Source organism: Aphelocoma coerulescens, chromosome 18, assembly GCF_041296385.1.
Source record: "Aphelocoma coerulescens isolate FSJ_1873_10779 chromosome 18, UR_Acoe_1.0, whole genome shotgun sequence".
NCBI classification, from domain to species: domain Eukaryota; kingdom Metazoa; phylum Chordata; class Aves; order Passeriformes; family Corvidae; genus Aphelocoma; species Aphelocoma coerulescens.
Genome location: NC_091031.1, coordinates 3,301,796 through 3,319,616, shown reverse-complemented (window position 1 = coordinate 3,319,616; position 17,821 = coordinate 3,301,796). Strand labels below are relative to the sequence as shown.

At 45.9% G+C, this 17,821-nt stretch overlaps 1 protein-coding gene across 1 annotated transcript in view; it reads right to left on the bottom strand.

Moving 5' to 3' along the window:
* Positions 1 to 17,821, bottom strand: part of CACNG4 (calcium voltage-gated channel auxiliary subunit gamma 4) — a 39,731-nt gene that overhangs the window by 2,770 nt on the left and 19,140 nt on the right. Inside the window, exon 2 of the mRNA XM_069032954.1 lies at positions 4,062 to 4,145. Coding sequence (XP_068889055.1) covers positions 4,062 to 4,145 — 84 coding nt within the window. The remainder of the gene's footprint in view (positions 1 to 4,061; positions 4,146 to 17,821) is intronic.

Here is a 17,821-nt window from a genome sequence, read left to right as displayed (position 1 = left end):
GTGAGTGAGAGTCGGGGCTGCTCTCACAGTGGCATGGAAATCCCACAGCAGACTGGGAGGCCACGGGCACCCCAGGGCTGAATGAGTGGAGAGGAGAAAACGCCATCTGGGCCGCTGCGGTGCCGTGAGCGCCGCGGTCTCTCCGGGTCCATCCTCCTGGCTGACACGCACAGCGAGCGGCGCCCGTTTCCCCGGGAGAAACGGGCAGATGTTAGAGCTGCTGCTTTCTCATTTTGCTGTCGATGGCTGTGGCGTTCCCGACTCAGTGAATCGCTTCCTAACGATTCCCCTGCTAAATGGTGGCAGAGCTCCAGTGGCTGCGGGAGGGACAGGCTGGGGGTCTGCACCAGCATCGCTCTGTGTGCCCTGCACGGCCCCGGAGCCCCCGCTCGGCCCGGGCCTTGGAGGGAGGGTGCAGACACAAACCCAAAAAGACAATCCCTGCCTGGGAAGCTTCTGCCTGTATCGATCTGCAACAGCGAGAAAAGCCCATCCATTCCCAAACTAGCAGCGTCGCTGCACGTGTCCTTCACAGATGGGGCATTTTCCAGCCGGATCTGAGCCCAGTCCAGGCGGGTGCATTGCTATTCAGACAGCGTCTTGCAGGAACTGCCAAATCCAAGTGATGCGGGTGGGTGTAAGGTCTCTGGTCAAAGCCTGTTGAGAGGTGAGAGCCTGTTCCCTTGTCCTGGGTGTACCCTCACGTGTGTGGTATGAATTCACAGCACTTTGGCTTTTGGGTCAGTTTTTACAGTCAATTATTAGAAAAAGATTCAAACTCAGTCTCTGCTGCTGGACATTAAGGCACCCCAAATCTCTGTCTGTCTGTTTGTGCCCTGGCTAAAGGCTTAAAATCTCCTGTGGCCCACCCTTTATGGATATTGTTTCCTGTACTTTATAGTCATGCTGTTTATAATGATTCCAGTTAAGTCAAAGAGCTTTCCCAAAATGCTTCAGTGATATCATTGGAAGGAGCTTGTCAGACATGCCAAATGTAGGGGGTGGGTTGTTCAATTTGTACTAATAATCTCCAGAGATGATTTTTCGGTAGTAGGGAATTATTGCAAAAAGAAACAAAACACACAGTGTTCTCTTCCTGAAAAACTCCACAGTATATTTTTTCTCACAATATGTACTTTTAGCTCTGAAATTTCAAAGGAAGCTCATAAGGTACCACGTAGAATTTACATATGTCTCCTGATACTGGTAATAAAATGACAGCACATCAAAAAGCATTACGGCAATCTGGTTTGTGCTTTCTGCCTGGCTTTTCCCCCCCCCTTGTTTACCGTCCTGTCGGTTTGCATCGCCTGCTGTGCTCCGCTATGTGTGGTGACACCACCTTCGGTGGAGCCGCGGCGCTGCTCCTCCCCATGGGGCTGCAAACCCTGCTCGGCTCGGATTTTTAATCTCCAGAAAGGCAAGAGCCGAGGGAATGGCTTTGAAAAGAGGATGCTCTAACATGCAGGGAAGGAGGGCATGAAATTGTAGAGCTGTCCCTGAAACGATGTGCCCCTGCTCAGAGCAACAGAGCGCCGACATCCCCAGCGCACAGTGAGGATGAGATCCCCCTTCTGCAAAGGAAGAGGTGCTTGTGTTTCCTGTGATGCTGGATGGGAGCAGCTCGGGTTTTGTGTGTCCAAAGGAATGCCGGAAAGGAGGGAAGCGGGAGAGGAGGGAAGTCGGGGCACGTTTGCCGCTGGGGATGCGGCAGCAGCCCGGGGTCCGCGCGGGCTCTCCGTGCTGGCAGTGGGACATCTGCTGCTCGCTAGGGCCCTGCACAGGCATGTGAGGGGGATTTTTTTAGACACGCAGATTGGCGTGTGTTGCCACGGGGAAGGCTCAATAGAAAGGGTCTTGTTTGAGCTCCTCTGCACGTGTCAGTTGTCACCGTGCTGTAGTTCACTTGGTTTTGCAGGGAGCAGCTTGAACACCAAAGGGCAAAATCCAAACTCCTGCCTCTACCCACACCCTGGGCCAAAGTCTCCTAAAATGAGTCGTTTTTGTCACTGATTTCCATGGGGTTTTGGACCAGGGCTCGATCCTGCTAGCACTACAATGTTTGCATTTCCCTGAAGCCCAAGTTAAATTGGGGACAGTGGTAGAGGCTGAGACCCCTCATGCTGCTCTTTCAGGAGCACAAAAGACATGAGTGTTGGTGCCTTTGTCTAAGCCGGGCAGGAAAAATAAGGATTAGTCCCAACATGTCCCTCTGAGAAACTGTGCCAAGAAATGGCCAGAAATAGTGGAGAATGATATGGAGCCAGTAGACTGCAAAGGCGTTGCAGAGGGCAAAAATGGGACGGAAGCTCTCACGTCCCTTTGAAACAGGATGCAAATATCCTCCTGTCTTAGACAATGATTTGGTCCCTATTACATATAGGTATGAGCTCATCTCCTCTGGATTTAGACATGTAACCTTTCAGTAATCTCTAAATCAACTGTATGCATGGGAAACTGCAGTTCTTCTTATGAAAGTTAAAGCCAAGGAGCCTTGTCTCCGTGCAGACTCTGTGAGATGAGCTCTGCTCTGGGGGGGAGCCAGCGGAGACTGATTCTGCAGAAGACATAAAGGGTTGGACCAACTTGTTTTTAAGGTCTGTACTTAGTCACTTTTGCAAACAGCTTTTAGGAACACCCATCACAAGCACACTTACAAACAATTTACCAGTCTCATGTCTTACTGTGGAGCTGGAGACCGTTTTTCCCAGTTCTCACTTTTCTCCATATAAAGAAGGCAAAATGTACTTTTATCAAGATGCTACTTAATTCCTCTTCCATTTTACTAATAATGTTTGTTTCCTAAAGCTGACTTGGCATCAATTTAACATTAGTTCCAAGGCTTTGTACAAAAGATAAATGCAGCTGTGCTCACACTCCGCCTGAGCTCTGAAATTATGTCACCCGGGTGCTATGACTGATCTAAATTGACAAGAGCAAAGAGGAAAAAACATCTGGGCTTTCTGGTGAGGCAAACTTTTTGGAGATTTTTTTTCCTTCTTCGTGTCTTAGCAACTAGAAGTTGTTGCCCAGAAGTGAGCAGAAGGGCAGAGTGGTTCTCGAAGTGGTGTTTCAGGTAATTAATATTGTAATTGAGGAGTTCTCTGCCTTGCCAGCAGCATTGTTCTCTGCTCCCTGATTTCCCAACACCTTGTGAGCTGCAGTTCCTCTCCCTGGTAAAGGGCACTGCCTTCAGCTTGGCTGCTCAGCTCTTTTGTTCAGAAGGAACAACAACGCAAGGAGTCCTCTGGGGAAGGGGAACCCAACTTCAGCTTTGCAGGTTTCATGGTTGGGTTCCAAGACTTCCCATCAGCTGAGAGAATGGTCACGTGGAGGAGGTGAAACAATTGCCCTTGTTTCAAGCACCGGGTTGGTGGATGAAGCCCCTTCTGGAGGGAATCACATGCCAGCATGGAGCAGCAGTGGCTGGCTGGCCAGGTAGGGAAGCCACAGCCCCTGTTCATGCCGGGATTTTGCTGTTAGCTGCAGAAATTTCAGATTCCTTCCTACAGTGCAGTAATTTCACTGCAGGGGAAGGTGGCTCAGCAGCTGTTACAGGCTGAGGCTTGAGTAAGGTTTGGGTTTAAGCATTAGGTAAATCTTCCTAATGGGCTGGAACCCACTTCTCAAACCTGTTTTGTTACACTAACCCAATAAATACTCCCTCTGTAAAATATCCTCACCAATCTGGGCATGATAGCTGTAGTTTTCATTTGAAAATTTGCCATATGATGTTTAGAGAATGGACACCAAAATCATGAGCATTAGTCTGGCTGAAGCAAACCCTTGGAAAAAATCCTTGAAACCCCATGGCAAGAGGGTTGAAACTAGGTGGTCTTCAAGGTCCCTTCCAACGCAAACCATTCCATGATTCAATGACTATGAAATTGGGTTCCCCAAGGGTGATGGTTGTGTCAGCTGCAGCATGAACTGGACATGTGCCACCACTGAGCTGTGCAACCCAGTTTGGGCCAGTCTGGCAGTGAGTAAAACTCTACAGAACAGACACCCAGGGAAGCCTCTCAGGCCATATCTGTGTGTTAGGTATCACTGTCACTCACGGAGAAGGTATTCGGAGCTGTCGTGGTCGTAGTCATTGTCTTCAGGGAAGTGGTTGATTCGGAAACAATGCCCTTTGTAGATGCCTAAATGAAAACAAAGCAAACAGAACCCATAAAGAACAGAACCAGGTAAATGTGCTTTTTTTAACCTGTCAAGAAACCATCTTTAAAGTAGTGAATTTTGAGCAGATTGGGCTGAAGGAAGGGACAGCCAGGATTCCTGGGCTCTTTCCTTCAGCCACTTATATCGTTCTCTTGAGTTTTTTAATCTCTAAGTGCTTCACTTTATCAGTGCTGTGCTTATCTTACAAGCATACTGGGTTTGCAAATCTTTTTGTTCCCAGAGTGGCCGTCATGCTGAGTCCCTGCTCCATGGCTGGGGCTCTAAGTGCCAATCTTGCTCCCATCACCCTTCCCATCTCATGCCAGTGAAGTGCAGCCTTCCCTTATCAGAGCTGGTAAATGCTGAATTGTCTGAGGCCTCTTCAATTACTCTCTAGGCTGCAAAAACAAGTCCATAAATCTCTTCCTCCTGCAGTTTAAGCCCATATGTCCCACTCAAGGTTGGCTCAGCTTTTAATAGCATATTTGTTTAGTTAACTGGGAGCCTCTGCAGTAAATCAGGGCACAGTGTGCACTCCTGATACCTGAAGGGACAAAGCTGCAGCTGGCTGGACAAACCCCTCACTCAACTGGACACCTCAGCACTTTGTCCACGTAGGTAAAGCTTTCCATGAGCATTTTGTGTTCTTTCCCATCACAGTTATCCACAGTCTGAGCTGGAGTTGGGTTGCTGTGGCACAAGGAGCTGCATGGGGACCTCTCCCAAGAGAGCTTCCTGCAGGAGTGAGCCCTGAGCTGTGACTGTGCCATGGTGCTTTCATTATTCATTAACCAGTGCTCTCCTGCTTAGGAACACATCACCCAGGCTGAGTTATCCCTGCACAGGAGCCTTGGTGCTTACAGCTTGAGCTGGCAGAAGGATTTAAAACCCATTAGTTAATACTACTTTAACAGAAGCACAGCTGCAGTCTGTAGGATATAAATGTGGATTTATTTCACTACCTATTACCAATGATTACAAAGATCTCAAAAGAATTACTAATCCGGAGGATTTAAATTGCACCCTGTGAGTGTCAACTGCAGGCTTGCTACTACAGCGCATTTAATTCTTCCAGTAAATGATGTATCGGCTCTAATTGCAGCAGCGGCTCAGGCTTTCTCTGCATGGCACTTCAAAGGCTGGGAACAACATGTAAGTGGCTCATGTCACATCTGGAAGTGACACACCTGTCCTGGCTGCCAGGTGGGGAGAGCACTTCAGCTGGGACTGCTCCTGCTGAGCCTGTGTGCCTGAGCATCCCCGTGATGGCCATCACTGAGTCTGTTGCTCCTGATGGCTCTTGGGCATGGCAACCCAAACCTCAAGTTTTAAAGATCCCAGTGCTAATTTTCATGGCAGTTCACGCAATGAAACTGAATCATTCCCAGCATTACAGACCCTCTGAGACTGGATGGTCATTTCACTGGGTCTCTCCATTAAGGCGTGCAATTTACCGGAAATACATTCAGAGTGTGATTTTTATCCTCTCTATTTATTAAGGAAAAATCTAAATAATCTTCCCATCCTAATTTCCTGTGGAAATAGGCTTTCCAATGACTGTGCCTGTGTGTGTATGGGTGGGACTATCTCTCAGTCTGTACACACTTCTCTGTCTGTAGGTATTGTATTCTGTGTCCTTCTCACACTGACAGAAGGCAGGGTTAGATGGGATATTAGGAAGAAATTCTTCCCTGTGAGGGTGCTCGCCCAGGGAAGCTGTGGCTGCCCCATCCCTGGAAGTGTCCAAGGCCAGGTTGGATGGGGCTTGGAGCAACCCGGGATAGTGGAAGGCGTCCCTGCTCATGGCAGGGTGTGGAATGAAATGGGCTTTAAGATCCCTTTCAACCCAAACCATTCCATGATTCTATGATTCTCCAATAAATGTTAAGGTAATTGGTTGAATTTATCCAGAGCTGATAAAAAAGTAGAAGTATCCCAGGTCACCAAGCTCCCAGTGCAGACAAGGGAGATGCCTGAAGGAGAGAGCTCTGTGCACCCACCATAAGCTCCTTTTGCACGTTCACAGAGTGCAGACATGGCAACAGCCCAAACAAACACTGCACTTCCAGAACTTAACAGACAAGAAGTCTGCAAGACTGAAACGTTCCCCAAGCCTCTTGTGCTGTAGCACTGATGGACTGATGGAGGGGTTTGGGCTCTGGAAAATGGCCCAACGTAATTAAACTGATGAGTGAAATGGGCCCCTCAGCAGAACTTTCACAGAGGCCATGAAGCCATTCCTTCCACTGCAGGGCAGGAATGCACCAGCAGGACAGCAGTGATGAGATCTTGATTTCCTGGCTCTTATATTTAGAGCCTCTCACATGAAAGAGTATTAGCAAGACTAGCAGAGGCAAAAAACAGGATAACCACACCTCCCCCCATTAAAAAAACAAACAAACAAAAAAAAACCCCAAAAAACCCCCACAAAACAAACTGGATGAATTTGAGAGTAGTTTTTATTTTCAGTTTTTAGGAATACTGGGATTGGTCATTATTGATTGGTCATTATTTATCTGGCTAAAATATAGAAATAGCAAATGACTGTGAAATTTGGACTTGTATCAATGCCTAGGAATCCAAAATATTCTCCTCAGTATTTTGATGTAGTTCAGACCAGAGATACTGGTTCAAGGTCCTCTTTAACGTCTGTGGTATTTGATAGCTAGTAACAGCAGCCAACTGGATAACTTTTTTCTATAAACTGAACAAATGCAATGTAATTCAGCAGCAGCTTATTAAACTTTCAGTGAGGCTTGAAGTTGCTATCAAGAACCCTGGTGATTTATAGGGTATTGAGGCCTCTTTCAATCCACAAAGTAGCATAAATAAAGGCTTGCTAGGAAAAGTAACAATACCTCTTTTCTTCATAATGATGGACTTTGAAACTCAGATTTGGCAAAAATTAAAGCTAGCTGGAGAAGCTACTGAAGCAGTGGTCAGCTCTAAAAGCACAACAGCAGAGTCTGAGTTGTATTTCTACATTAAAAGTAAGAACAAAGCAAAGCTGGGATTTGGTGGAATACCCATCTCCATGCCCTGACATGTAAAGCAATGCAAAAAGAATAAAAGCCCTAGAATGGCAGAGGTGGCAGAAAAGGAAATGCCTCAGTTAAACTCAGTAACAACCATTCTGCAGCATCTACACAAGGTCTGGGCTCCTTGAAGCTCTCCTTGAAGGCTTCTCAGCAGCTGCCTTGAAGAAATATGTAGGCACACAAGGCCACTGGTCCACAGTCACTGAGGCACATGAAGCCATTTCCCACCCCAGGAGGTGATGTGGGAGAGAGATTTTCTTCCTTGCTTGAGTTTGGAGATACAGTCCCTTATATCCTTGGGAGAGGAGGATGGAATATTTAACTCCTACTGCTGTACCCACTAGAGAGAGGTAAATAAACTGCAATCACTGCCTAACAGATACTAAAATATTGAGAAGCACTTCTGGATACCTCTTGAGAGCGAGATATAATATCCCACTGAGATGCTGTAAGTACTACTCCTTTCTTTGAATGATTACTGATATGTTTTTAATGATGCTTTTAGAAATACAAATATTAGAATGCATTTTTTTCCTTCACAATAACAACATCTTTGTTCTGAATTTTGAGCCAGGACTTCAGGATCTGTGTTAATTATAATGAAGAGGTAAATTTTCTGAAGTGTTGTTGATAGTGTAAGAACAACTTTTTTTCCACTGGTTGCAGCACACTTAACTGTGTGCATTTAAGAACTAAAAAGCATTTCTGACTTGGTTCTACTCTGTGTTCAAGGGCTTCTCTGGCAAGGTTAGTACTTCCCAATCTCACTAAGTGTTGTTCAGACAACTATAATTAGAGTGTGATGTACTCGGATAACGTGATAAGGGAGGGAACTATAGTGCCTAAGTGAAGATTAAGCTTTGTTTTGGGGTTTGAGATCTTAAAATACATAGAGGTTTAACAGCAAATCAAAGTAGTGATCCCAAATTCTGATGACATACTGCCTTCTCCTTGCTCTTTCTCAAATGACCCTTTAATAATCCTGCCTCTGCCACTGCAGATTGCTCACTGGGTTTTTTTTTTTTCATGACTGAGAGTGAAAGTTAATGCTTAGGATGCAAATGCTTATTAATTTGGTGGCCATGCATTACATGATCCCGTTATTGTCCATAACATCAGCCATGTCTTTGAGAACAGCCATTTCCTGTGATTAGTGTTCATCAGTGACAACATTCCCTGATGCCCTGGAAGTGTTTGCACAAATCAGCACTGGAAAACAGAACCCTCAAGTGTCTGACAATATTTGTCAACACAAGGCTGTACTTTTGTTTTCTCCCTGACCTAATCCTGAAAACTCTACACAAAAAGATCTTCCCATAGCATTGCTGCTCTGTTGTCATTTAAAATAGGTTTCCAGCACTCCAGACTCGAGCAGCTCTGCAGCAGAGGGCCCTGTCTGCGGGGGACTTCTGTCAATAGCAATTTTTATATCCCTGTGCTGAGCAGGCGCTTACAGGAGGCGATATCCGATAGCTGTGGGAGACACTCGAGGAGAGAGGGGCCGAGCTGCTCCCTCCTTCTCCATCATCTTCTGCAGAGCTACTGCTCCATTAACTGTTTCAACTGCCAGCCCTCTTTATGCAGTAAAACGTTGAGTGTGGATCCTGGTAGAGAAGCCTTTCTTGTTTTCTCATGGGACACCAGACATTTGCAATGTCTTGGATCAAGCTCTCTCCTGCCAACATGCCACATTCCTGCAGCTCTTGGGCAGCTGTGGATACTTGGAGCACACACATGCACACTATTAATAGTGTGAAGCAGGGGATTCTCCCAAAGGAGTTGCACCAGTGGAATGAGGGCTGTGAATGTCAGCTGCAGAAGTGGTCACTTGGCTCCAGCAGTCACCTGCAGGCAGGTAAATACACCCACAGTCATCCACCCCAAAATCCCACCAACCAGCCAATTTCTTTCTGGCAAATGTGGGACTTCTGGGATGGTTTGGAGGCATGGAGCAGAATTATTTTCAGGATCATTTGACAGCAAGTGCTTGTGGAAACAGGGAATACAAGTTGAAAGGAGCTGACGGTATATTAAAAATAAGGCAGTTAGTAAGGTACCATGGGAAATTTGGACCAATGGTTCTGCTTGTTGCATCTATTCTGTGATTAAATACTGTGCCTTCAGTTCCAGAGCCGACTGTCAGCCTGATTTACTGCAACACATGAATATCTGAATGTTTAAATGACAAGTTTTCTGAATATATCAGCACAGAGAAGGCTGACTGACAGATAGCATCACAGACCATGAGAAAAGCATGACATGCAGAGTGGGGCTGTTGTAACAGAAGTTGCCTGAACACAGTGTCCATCCCAGCACGTCATGCAGGACTGGGTTTCCTTAATAGCATGGCTTTACACTTCCCTTGGATATCAGTGCAGAACCTCTATTTATAGTGAGTGAGAGTGTCCCAGTGCTGGACTCTGCCAGGGGAGAAGAGAAACAGTTGTGTATTTTTTTCCTTAGGAGGATTTCTCTGCTGACAGGTTCTGAAGCCCTTTGCTGAGTGATTTGAGCAATAGTGAGCAAAGGAGATCAGAAATGCCAAAAAATGTTCATCTCTACACAAATATCTATCTGTGCACTGTGTTCATTTGTTTGATTTTCCACCAGTACAGCTCCCCTGTCTCACTGGACTGACACCACAGTACACGCAGCTGCTGCATTCGCTTTCTTCTCATTCCTCTTGTAAAATAACCCTCAAGAAGAGGAATCGAGGGTGCACCTCCTTTTACTTTCAAAACCTGCTTTGTGGTGCTGGTGGTCAAATGGGCTATTCGTGTCCTGAGCTCTCCCCTCAGACCACAAGGAACAGCATTAGATTTTCCTGTAGCTTGGAACTGTCTATGTTAAACTGTTCCAAGTTTGATTATTTGTCTCCTGCTGGTTGCTGAGAGTTTCACAAGCCTGTCCTTAAGTTACTCGAATGAGCACAGATCCCAGGAGCCTCTGCCTGGAGATGTTTAATGCTGTCATTATAAAAGAAATCATGAACTATTGATGCAGGTCATGTGCAAAACACACCTCATGTGAATTTGCTACACCACAATGCTGCTGTGAGCCGCCTTCACCACCGTGGAGGATGGAGCCAGCAGCAGAAGAAGAAGCCTTGGGAGGTTAAATACACATTTATTGGGTGTCTGCCTTTGAAAAAGTTTGGCTGTTGTAAGAGGTGGAAACTTCAAAGCATAGGCTGTTTTTGAGACAGATTCTGTCTGACACCCCCGGAGTCCTGCCAGTCCTGGAAATTTGTCCCCATGACAGTTTGTATTTTTGTTCCATCCTGATGAATTTGATGAAGATCACTGCTCATACCTGGGGTTATTGTCATACTTTTGCCAGGGTAGGTCCTGTTTCCAGAACATGCTCAGAACCTAAAAAGATTAGGAGTTTATTCCCATAACTGTGGGCTACAGTGTGCCATAAACCAGCTGGGCAGGACAAGCTGCCCGTGTGTGTCGTGGTCAGGCCAAAGCAAATTCAGCTCAGCCGAGTCTTTAAAAGGAGTTCATCCTTACTCCTAACCATGTTTCTCTACAGGTCTTGAGACTGTGAAAAAAAGAATCTTGCATTTCACTTATAGAAGTCCTTTCCTTCTTTCTCTGTCTGTCATTCCCTAACCCAGAACTCACTTGTTTGTCATTGCAGGGAGCGGAACTGCCTACTTATGGGCCAGATTCTGATTTCACTGCAGTAGACTCAAATCTCTCTCACCCAGTGATATCAGAATCTGGCCTACTCCCTTTTGTTTGCTTCCCATCTACTTCCCGGGCAGAAAGAAAATGATTTTAAAATGTTGAAATGTATGAAATTTGCTCCACTTTCTTCCTTAGGAGCTGTCATCTCAAACAAACCCTTTGGGTTCTTCTTTTGATCTATTTTCAATTGTCTGGTGGGCAAAGCAAAACTCCTCCTCAAGTCTCTTATTTTCTTATCTTCTGCTGTGACATGAATTTCCCCTTTTTCCAGTCCTCCCCCTCCGCTGCCTACAGACCTTCCACTGCTCAGAGCTTCCTGGCAGTCCCCTTGGTGTCAGGTGAGGAACAACCAGTCAGGATTTGATGCCTGCTCCATTTTGCTCCTCTTTAAGGCTTTTAAAGGCAGAACACCTTCCTGGTGTGCTCAGTACCTCAGGAGGGCTCTGAGGAGCTGGAGGAGACGCCAGAGCAGCTGCTGCTGCTGCCCATGCACTGCAGAGGAGCTGGGGCTGGCAAGGAGCTCTTGCCTGGCCTTTATTCTTAGTGCTCCCCATTCCCCTCCAGCCTGGCAGAAGCACGTTTTCTCCAGGAGTAGGTCTGGGTTTATCTTGTCATCTGACATGCTCAGTCTCACTGTTAACCTCACTCCATAAATGCTCCCTCCTGTATTTATTGTAGACTTTCTATGAGAGAAGAGACTGTCTTATACCACCACTCTCCAGTATTTAGAATATTCTAATCTGCTTTCCCCAACTTGCCTGCACTGTGGCAGTGCTTGATTTGATTCCCTTTTGCTGTCCACAGCCTCTCCCTGGTGTTCCTTGACAAAGCCCTCTCTGTTGGAAGCAGAGGCCGCTCACAGCCCCTTTTTTCACCACAGTCCCACAGAACGAAGGCTGTGCTGCTCTGTTGCTTGCATTGCTTTTTTTACAGTGGTCTTAGACTGCAGTGGAGCTCATGCTTGGCGTGGCCGAGGAGCTACCTCCAGCGTCCCGAGTGCCAATTCCACAGCCGCAAATAGCAACTGGCAAGGTTCCCACTTGGGCAGTTCGACCTTTATGTCACAACCACCCCTTTTAGAAAACTCCTGAGTTTCCCGTGGACCAGATGTGATGCCTTAGCTGACCTCCTCCAGATGCCAGGGGATGCACACTATTTCCCAGAGAAGTTGGCCCCATAGCAGAAGGTGAACCTTGCTTAGGTGGTAAAGAAGTCCACTGTTTATGGAATGACAGAATGGTTTGGGTTGGAAGGGATCTTAAAGCTCATCTTGTTCCACCCCCTGCTGTGGACAGGGACACCTTCCACTAGAACAGGCTCCTCCAAGCCCCATCCAACCTAGCCTTGAACACTTCCAGGGATGGGGCAACTCTGCTGTTCGGGGTGACTTCTAATTCTGGCAGGAACAATTTTACTCTTTAAGCAAAATACTCTTTGTTATTTTGATGTTCTGCAATCCAGGGTGCACTAAACACTATTTTATACAGCCTGGTAAAGCATCTCCAGATTCTGGATCATCTACACCAGAAGATATCCCAGGAAATGCCCACAGATGCTCAGTCACTTATAATTCATGTGGAAAACATACAGCCTCAGCAGCTGACCTCCTGTTTTCAGCTGGGCAAATATCATCAAAGATGTCGTGCATTTGTATTTCTGTGTAAGAAATGAACAGATTCAGAAAAGATGCTTTGCCAAAGATGACTTTCAAATTCTATGACAGCCTTTTGTTCCATTATAAGATTTTGAGACCTTGAGTGATGTTCGAAAACCCGTGGCAGCAAAACTCATTTTCCACAGATTCACCTCACCTGCACATCTGGGAGCTAATAAAACACATCACAGTGTCTGGCTGCTGTCCTTTGAATTCTCTTCAGTCATTACAAAACTGCTGCCAAAAGTACTAAGTGTCCTTGTGCTACCACAGTGAATACCAATGGTACCAGGGAAATGCACAACAGTAGCAGAGTAGGGGAGAATTGGGTGTTAAGTGTTGGTTTAGGCTACTCAGTTTCCAGTTTCTTCAAATGTTTGTCTCATAAGCCATCATTTTGGCCATGGAATTCATGACTGAGGTTATTCAGCAGTGCTCCTATCCCTTCCCAGCTGCCTTTCCTTGGCCAGCAGCAGATAATGGAGCATGCTGTGTAACTCCAGGAGCGCTGCTGAAGGGTCTTCCTACTACCATTTGCAATTTTCTCCTTATCAACCACAACCTCTCGTGCTGCTGCTTGGATGGAAAAGTGGGGGAAATTTCAGGGGATCCTGGTTTAGTCTTTCTTGTTGTTCCTTTTTATGGAACTTATTGAGGGAATGGCTCTGTGTTTTCTAGGGAGAAAGACTAACAAACTTCCAGCCCTGATGTTCAGTTTGCATTTCGTAGATCAACTGCACAGGGAAATAGGGGCAATTCCTCAGCCTGGGTATGACGTGGTTGTTTTGGGGCAACACTGGTGATGCTGTTTGAGGAAGATTTTAAAGTCAGAGATAAGTCAGCCCTGCCACAGTGAGTGTTCTCATGCCTGGCTCAGTCCCAAGAAACTGTCAACATTTCTAGTTTGTCGTGGGGTTGTTAACTCACTTCTCTGTGTCTGCTTTTCTCTCTACCACCACAGCCCACACTCGCTGTGTTCTGCCTTCACACCTCATCTCGTCCTGCATCTCCTGCCACAGTCCTTTATCCCGGCAGCCCAGAAGTTTTTCTCACCACTCACTTCCATATTTTGCTCTGCTGCCACATCGCTGAGGCTGTTTCTGGGTGGCTGATATAATCCTCCTTGTCCTTTTAAAGTGAATTTGGAGCTTGGATAGAAACCTCCATTCGAGTTCTGTAGTTGGCTTTTCTACCTTAGCTAAAATTAGTCTAACACTTGAGGAGCTGGTGTTGGCTTCTTAGGTGAGAGCCTTCATCCATCAGAGCTCTGAACTGAGAGTCATCCTCCAATGTGTTTCCAGCTCTTACTTACATTCTGGCTCCAAACACCTTAATTTAAAGAGGTACTTTAGTAACTGGCAGTGCTTTTGGCATAATATGTCAGAGACTGACTTGTTTTTCTCAACTGTGAATAGCCCCACAGTGACCATCACCACTCCAACACCTCAGTGCGGGAAATAAATGGTGCTGGCCTGAATGCTAGCCAGGATTTGGACCAAAATCTATTATTTCCCCCCAGTATTCTTGACCCTGACACAAATTGAATAGTCCAAAGCCTGCTCATCCAGGGAGGCTGCTGCCAGTCCATCAGTCATTGTGAGAGGGCTGAAGTCCCAAACGGTACTGGAAGCAGTTCTGAGAACAGACCCTCGTTTTGCCTGGTGAAGTTCACATGCTGCAAAATGACAAATCATGTTTATTTTCACAATGTCAAACTGTGCCTTTTTCCTGTATTTGCACAATTGGAATCAAGTTTCCCTTAAGGGGTAGTTTGGTCTTTATCCATATGGTTTCCCGTCTTTCGGTAAGTCATCAGTTCCCCCTCATTAACATGGCGATCAACTGGATGGTTTCACCTTTTAGGATGACAGCATGTCTACAAATCCTGTCTCATGGCTCAGAACTTCCTGGGAGGGTGAATTTAAGGAAATGGACATTGATGTCTCTTCAGAGTTTCTACTGAGTTTATAATTTGAGTCACTGTCATGGTCACCTCTGGGGTGCTTCTTGAACTACCTGAAACACACCCAGTGCAATGTGTGATGCTTAATCCCCTGTATTTTCTGCCACTTCAACTTTCACACATGCACAACCTCCAGCTATTACCTTCCTAGTCTTAATTTCTACTTTTAGATGCTCTTAAACTGCCATTTTTTTCTCCATTTTCTGAAACATTTTCATTTCACATCAGGCAAGGTTTGCAGCTGGCATACAGCTGTCTAAAACTTAAGAAACAACTCTCCAGAATGAGGACCTAGGTAATCCTTGCAGATTTTTGGAGTAACACACACAGGGTGCACCTGGTGTCTTCTTCTCTAATGGAAAAACCTTCCAGATCTAGTTAGTAGAAAAAATGATTCATATTAATGGTTCATACCATTGATATTTTATTAATAAGGTGATGCTTCATAATATTGATGCAATCAATATTGAGAATTGATTACTGATGATTCTGATTGTTGATGGTGAACTCTCTTGTTGTAGCAGAAGCTTGCAAGGCACTAAATAATTACCTCTCTGCATTAAATGAGTTATTGTCTGCTCCAATAGCAGGGAATGTCTCTAATCTGACATCTAGAGCTAAACTTCCTCTACAAACTTTCTTTTGGCTCATTCATGTCATTGGCTCATGGCAAAGTTGGGTTTTTTAATGAAAAAAGCATGAGGGTTACACTGGAAAGTATTGATATAGGACCTTGCTAGTGAAGTGATTAGGAATATGCAGGATATTTGGACACTCATGGAATCTTGTAGTGATTCCACATCTCTTCAATCCATGGAGATTCATCATAAGATGGTGGCATTCAGAAAATAGTTGGATATTGAAGAAGCAATAGGGAAATAGCACTCCATAAACCATTTTAGTTGGAAGGAATGCTTGTAATGTGTCTGTCTTTGGAATGCAGTGACCTTGAGCTGGATCTCCATTCGTTTTGGAGCACACAAATGAGTCTTCCTGGCTCCTCTGCCAGCTTGTTGAGTTATACATAGAAGCTAAGCCTCTAGAGATTGATCATGCACAATCAGTGATGCGGGACAGAAACAAGGCAGATGACAACAGGGAATCTAAAGGTTGGGAGAAAGGCGTGTAACTGCCAAACCCTGCTGATGGCTGGATTTGGGAAATGCAAGACAAAGGTTTCAGTAATCATCTGCATGATGTATTAGTGCGAAAGACACTCCACCAGGAGAGATTAGTGCTGTGTGGGTTGTTGAGCTGAATACCCAGGGCTAACGTCTAACCTTGGGAACAAATAGCAGAGCTGATGGAGAGGCTGAGCAGGTTCCAGTGGGAAAAAAGGAAAGGAACAAAAATATTTCACAATTGTTAAACCCTGGAAGGGAATATAAAGGCAGCATGCAGGATTTTAACTTGAATTAGAGTTACTACTGACTTGGTTATTCCTGGTTCCCAGCAGTACATGCAACCTGAGAGGTTCTGCACCTTCGTGGAGGAAGGCGGAGAGCAATGTGAAAAAAGAGCAAAGGACCAGAAAAAGAGCAAAGGAGCACTTTGGAGCAGAATGTGGAGGAATGGGAAGTTGTTCACAGAAGAGGAAGAAAAGGAGCTCAGAAGAAAGCGGGAGAGAAAGCTGAGGAAGAGAGGGGAAGGGTGGGCATGGGGTGGCTGGAGGTGAGCAGGGGGACTGGGAGGAGAGCAGGGGCTTGGCTGCTTGGAGGGGCCTGTGGAGATGGGGACCAGATGGTGACCCAGGTCCTTCCTGAGCAGCGCCGCCTTCATCCCAGCCCTGCCTGCATCCCATCTCTGCCTGCATCCCAGCCCTGCCTGGCTGAGGAGCTGGTACCCCTTCCTGCCAGAAGGCAGAGGGATGCATAGCAACTTCCTGAAAAAAAATTAAAAGCCTTGAACTTCTAATTCCCAGGAGTGATTTAAATTATTACAGCTAACAAATGACCTAGTACATAAAAATGGAGATGGCTACCAAATAGATCTGTTTAAATGAACACATGCAGAAGAGATTCCATTTGGCTCCTACACCTGATACTTCCTATTTCCTAATGCAAACTAAGCAGCGAAAAATAAAAATGAGGCTGCAAAACCAGCATGACCTCTTTAAGCTTTAATTATTCATGAGAACTGTTTTCTTCTCTGCTGAGATTCAGAGCAACACATTTAAGCAGGTTCCTCTCAGGTTTATGGAAGATGTAAGTTCCTTGTTACACCAGCTAATAAATGCAACTAAACACAATGACCCAACAATATTTGTCGAAACAGCATTTGGGAAAATGTGTTTAATGAATCAGAAGAGCCTTAATCTAGTCAGTCTTGAAAAGCAAAACATATCATGCAAAATTACAATGCACCAAAGCACAGACTCATAAATATTTTATTGTCAAGATTTCTGAGTTTACTTTCAGTATTTCAGGATTGTGTTTTACTATGAAATGTCTCTACCTGCACTGGGGAAGGATAGCGGTGGTGGGAGCTTTGAGCAGTCCAATTTAGAATCTCAGAATTTCCTTTAAATAATGTATCTGAGAGTCCCAGCCGTCACCATCATCAGGCACATCTGCCATTGTAACCAGAAATGCTCACTGCCTTTTGCTGTCCTAGGATGGCATGGAAGCAGCTGGGAGTGTTTACAATTGGGAGGAGAAAACCAAAACATTTTCCTTTTGCTGGGAAGACTGGACAAAAGGCGGGTTGTGGTGGCTGATGTGCCACTGACTCCTTCCCCCTCAGCCCTCCACGCCCTTGGATAAGAACATTTTGGGGACCAGATTTCCCCCTGAGTTTTGAAAGCAGGAGAGCACCAGTCTGTCACTGCCTTGGTGAGACCTCCTGACAGGTCCCCATCAGGAGTCAGGCAGCAGCTCTGACTGCCCGGGAACGCTGCCATGCCCAGGGGGAGATTTACAGCTCCTCTCCCCTTCAGACACTTCGTCTGGCATGATGCAGAGCTGGTAGCTTCTCATTTCCAGCTAGTGCAACCTCCTCTTCCTCCTCAGGAGCCTGGGTGGGCTGTTTGGAGCCCCTCAGGCTGAGTCCCCCCAGGGCAGTGTCCCTGTAATGGCCCTGGCAGACAGGCCAGGGCAGCCAAAGGGCAGCTTTCTAAAACCCGCTTAATGGGGCCATGCTCTGGTACTTACTCAATCTTTACAACTCAGTGATATGCTGCCAATATATTTTTGCCAAGGAGACAAAAATATGTCTCTTCTTCCTACTCCCTCAGCCTATGAAATATCTCAGTTTTGTGCACAAAGAGACGCTGTGTGTGTGTGTGTGTGTGTGTGTGTGTATGTGTGTA